Here is a 4,316-nt window from a genome sequence, read left to right as displayed (position 1 = left end):
GATGTTCTTCAAAGGGAGAGGAACTCAGAGCTACATTTCTGCAGTAACTGTTCAGGAGCTGGCCTACATCTCTGTGAACAACCCCATCTTTGCTGGTCCTAAGCAGGTGAGAAATCTGCAAGTTTAGATTTCTGCTTAAAGTTCTCTTCTCCCTCCTACAATCCACGGTGTGTTCCAAAGTCAACATTAGTCATTACAATGGTTTTATTTTTCTCTTCCTCATTTACCTAATTATGTCAATGTTTTCATTAGTCTAAAGATATACCTATTTCATGGTTCATCACTTATTTGAAAATGTACTATAATGTGACATGTATACATTTGATAACTGGTTTTTAGTTGTTAGATGGAGGCTTATTGTTCCTATAGGGGAAAAATAAAGTCAATTGCAGATGAAACCTGAGCTATAAAAAACAAGTACTCAAATAATCTACGTATGCAAAGCATTTAATGGTGATGTTGGTAATGTTTTTTTATTGTGGTTTACAAAAAAAGGAAATGACTCAGATATGTGGACAGCACCAAATTCCTTAGAAAAACAAATAAAATTCAGACTATTATAAATCAACAGTATGCTAGGATCCCTCAGAATTTTTACCCAAATAAATGATACAAGTGTAATTCAAGGTTCATCTGTGTGAACAGAAAACTAGCACATTTTAAAAATAATAGTTTGTTTTTTATCATTATGATGAGTAATGATAAAAACATTATGTGGATTAATTTGGAGGGCATATTTCATTCACTCTCTTTTTTAATAAAGATTTATTTGCTTGTTTTTTTTCATTTATTTATTTAATGTATGTGAGAACACTGTAGCTGTCTTCAGACACACCATAAGAGAGCATCAGATCCCATTACAGATGGTTGAGAGCCACCATGTGGTTGCAGTGAATTGAACTCAGGACTATTAGAAAAGCAGTCAGTGCCCTTAACCACTGAGCCACCTTCTCGGTTCCTCATTCATATTCAATTATAAAATATGGATTTTAATTTTGTGTTATATTGTAAAAGATTTCTTTATTAATTTTTACTTTATGTGCACTGGTATTTTGCCAGCATGTATGACTGGGAAGGTCCAAATCCCTTGGAATTGGATTCACACACAGTTATAAGTAGCCACAACAGTGTTAGAAATAGAACACAGGTCATCTTGAAGAGCTCTTAAATCCTGAGAAATCTCTCCAACACTTGATCAAATTTGTAAAAGATATACTTATTTTATTTTATGCCTATTACTGGTTTGCTTGTGTGCATGACTAGAAATACATGAATAAAGTACCACAAAGCTGAGTAGAGGTCATTAAACCCAGAATTATCTCTCCAATAACAAATTTGAATTTCTTAACAAATTGTTATAACATGAGGGATGATGTCAGTTCTCATGAAGCAAAAATACACACCTGTTTACAAACATTCATGTATACATATGCAGAGGCAATGCTGTGTTAAAATATGTGTCATGCTATTGAACAACACAGGTAGAGTTGTATTACACACACACACACACACACACACACACACTTATATCATGAGTGAAGGGAAAGGAAAATATTTCTGAACTTGATATTCCGGATCAATGCCCATTCATTGTTTTCCAGAAAAATCTCCTGTGGTGCGCCAAAGCAGTGCCACCTTTTCCAAAATAATAATAAAACAGACACTAAATCAATTGAAAATCTCAGATCATTGAGAAGATTCTTGAAGACAGCACTGTGCAACCTGACCCTTACACCACTGTGCTATGAAGCCATCTCCATGTTGCCTCAGAAAAAAACCCTGAAAACCATGGAAGAGTTGACTCTTCAGATCCTTTTGCCTTGTCATGTTGTGGTTGGGACTGTGGGCAACATCCTTCTGTTTGTCCATAATTTCTCTCCAGTCTTGACTGACTCCCGACTGAGGCCCATTCAGGTCATTGTAATCAACTTGGCTGTGGCCAATGCATTCATGCTCCTTCTCTTGACATATTCATATGACCAGATTGATTTTGTTCCACGGAAGCCTCCAACTGACCTCAGATGTAAACTTGCATACTTCTTTCACATTGTGGCTCGAGGCACAATCATGTGCTCCACCTGTGTCCTCAGTACCTATCAGTTTATCACTCTTGTTCCTGGTACCTGGGCTAGGGTCATGTTCAGAGAAATAACCCCCAAGGTTGTGAGCTATTGTTGTTATACTTGCTGGTTGTTCAGTGTCTTAAATAATGTTTATATCCCAATGAATGTCAGTGGTCCACAGAAATCACACAATAACACTGATTCTAAAGGCAATTGGATATGCTCCATCTCTGGGGTCAGTGTAGATATGAATTTCTTGCGGTTTTCCCATGACATCATATTCCTTGGCATCATGGCCTGGACTAGTGTCTCCATGGTGATTCACCTAAACAGACACCACCAGAGAATGAACCACATACATAATCCTAATCACAACAGCAGAGGCCATGCTGAGACCAGAGCAGCCCACACCATCCTGATGCTGTTGGCCACATTTGTGAGCTTATATATTCTAGATTGTACTTGTAGTTTATTTTACATTTCCTTTGTGGAATCTCGTCTCTGGTTGAGGCATGTCATAAAAGTTCTGTCTCTGAGTTTCCCCACCATTTCTCCCTTTCTGTTGATCTTTAGAGATCCTAGGGGTCCTTGTTCTCTGCTCATCATTATGGGTCTGGAAATCCAAGTGACTGGGGGAGCCATTACAGCGGAACAGTAAGGTCAAAACATTTACAAACCCTGAAAATTTTCATCCTGATACCAACAGGAGAAGGACTGATCCTGCCTTGCTCTAGGACTGCATCTACCCACACACAGAGCCAGTCCATCCCCCAGCTCTGCCATGCTAAGGTAGTCATTTATCCTAGTGTCCAGTATGCAGGGTAAACTTCCTATCTCCTTATAAGAACATGTCCAGCTAGCACCAGGAAATCCTCATCATGCAAAAGAATCAGTCCCAGCACCTGGACCGCTGGCAATGATGTCCACTCATCCCCAAAATCCTTACCCTCTTTCCATGGGTTGTATAGACCATGACACCCCTAATAAAGATGTTTGTTTCACTGAAAACCATCTTGAGAGAAGGTTGTTTCTCTGGACTCAACACTAGCTGAAATTCTGCTAGCATGACTGCATAAATATGTCTGTCTGTTTATCAGTGTTATAAAGCACATCTACTTATTTCTTTGATATACTTTTCTATCCAACCACTTTGTGGAAGTTATTTATCAGCTGTAGGAGATCCAATATATAATTTATAGGATCACTAATATATATACTATCATGTAATCTATGAATGGTGATACTTTGACTATTTCCATTCCAATTTGTATCACATTGATTTCCTTTTGTTCTCTTATTGCTCTAGTTAGGAATTCAAGTACTGTATTGAATAGAAAGGGAAAGAGTGGCCAGCTTTTTCTTTTCCCTGATTTTAGTGTGATTGCTTTAATTTTCTCCCCATTAAATTTGTTGTTGGTTATTGGCTTTGTGTATATTGCTTTTATTATTTTGGGTATATGCCTTGTATTTCTAAACTCTCTGAAACTTTTAACATAAAGGGGTGTTCGTTTTTGTCAAAGACATTATCACCATCTAATGAGATAATCCTGTGTATTTTTTCTTTCAGTTTGTTTATATGGGGATTACACTGGTGAATTTATATATATTGAGCCATCTCTACATCTAAAAGATAAAGCCTACTTGATCGTGGTAGATGATGTCTTTGATGAGTTCTTGGACTTTATTTGTGAGTATTTTATGAAGTATTTTTGCATCTGTGTTCATACGAGAAATTGGTCTGAAATTGTATTTCTTTGTTGAGTCTTTGTGTGGTTTAGATCAATCAGGGTGACTATGGACTTGTCAAATGAGTTTGACAATGTTTCTTCTGTTTTTATTTAGTGGGATAGTGTAAGGAGTATTGTTATAAGCTCTTCTTTAAAGGCCAATTTACTCCTGCCTAAAGCCATCTGATTCTGGGCTTTTATTTTATTTGAAACTTTTGATGATTGTTTCTAATTCTTTAGTGGTTATAGGACTTTTTAGTTTACTTACCTGCTCCTCATTCAACTTTGATAAGTGGAGTCTATCAGGAATACCATCCATTTCAGTTAGATTTTACAATGTTGTAGAGTACAGGATTTTACAATAAGACCAAATAGTTCTTTTGATATTCTCCATGTCTGTTGTTATGTCTCCCTTTTCATTTATGATTTTTCTTATTTGGATATTGTCTTTCTGCTTTTACTTAGTTTGACTAAGGCTTGTATAGCTTGTTGATTTCCTCAAAGAACCACCTCTTGGATTTGTTGA

The 4,316-nt window shown here is 36.8% G+C and overlaps 1 protein-coding gene across 1 annotated transcript; it reads left to right on the top strand.

Annotated features, from left to right (window-relative positions):
• The first annotated feature begins 1,077 nt into the window (after positions 1-1,077).
• On the top strand, positions 1,078-2,884 carry LOC110315483 (vomeronasal type-1 receptor 4-like). Its single transcript, XM_021189525.1, has one exon. The coding sequence runs from the start codon at positions 1,759-1,761 to the stop codon at positions 2,719-2,721; it is 963 nt and encodes a 320-aa protein (XP_021045184.1). The 5' UTR covers positions 1,078-1,758; the 3' UTR covers positions 2,722-2,884.
• The last annotated feature ends 1,432 nt before the right edge of the window (positions 2,885-4,316 follow it).

This window comes from Mus pahari, unplaced genomic scaffold (assembly GCF_900095145.1).
Source record: "Mus pahari unplaced genomic scaffold, PAHARI_EIJ_v1.1 scaffold_10314_1, whole genome shotgun sequence".
In the NCBI taxonomy this organism is placed as follows: domain Eukaryota; kingdom Metazoa; phylum Chordata; class Mammalia; order Rodentia; family Muridae; genus Mus; species Mus pahari.
This window is presented reverse-complemented; position numbering and strand designations above follow the sequence as displayed.

Coding starts and splice junctions, on each gene's coding strand:
- LOC110315483 (XM_021189525.1), top strand. CDS start 1,759: ATGTTGCCTCAGAAAAAAACCCTGAAAACCATGGAAGAGTTGACTCTT.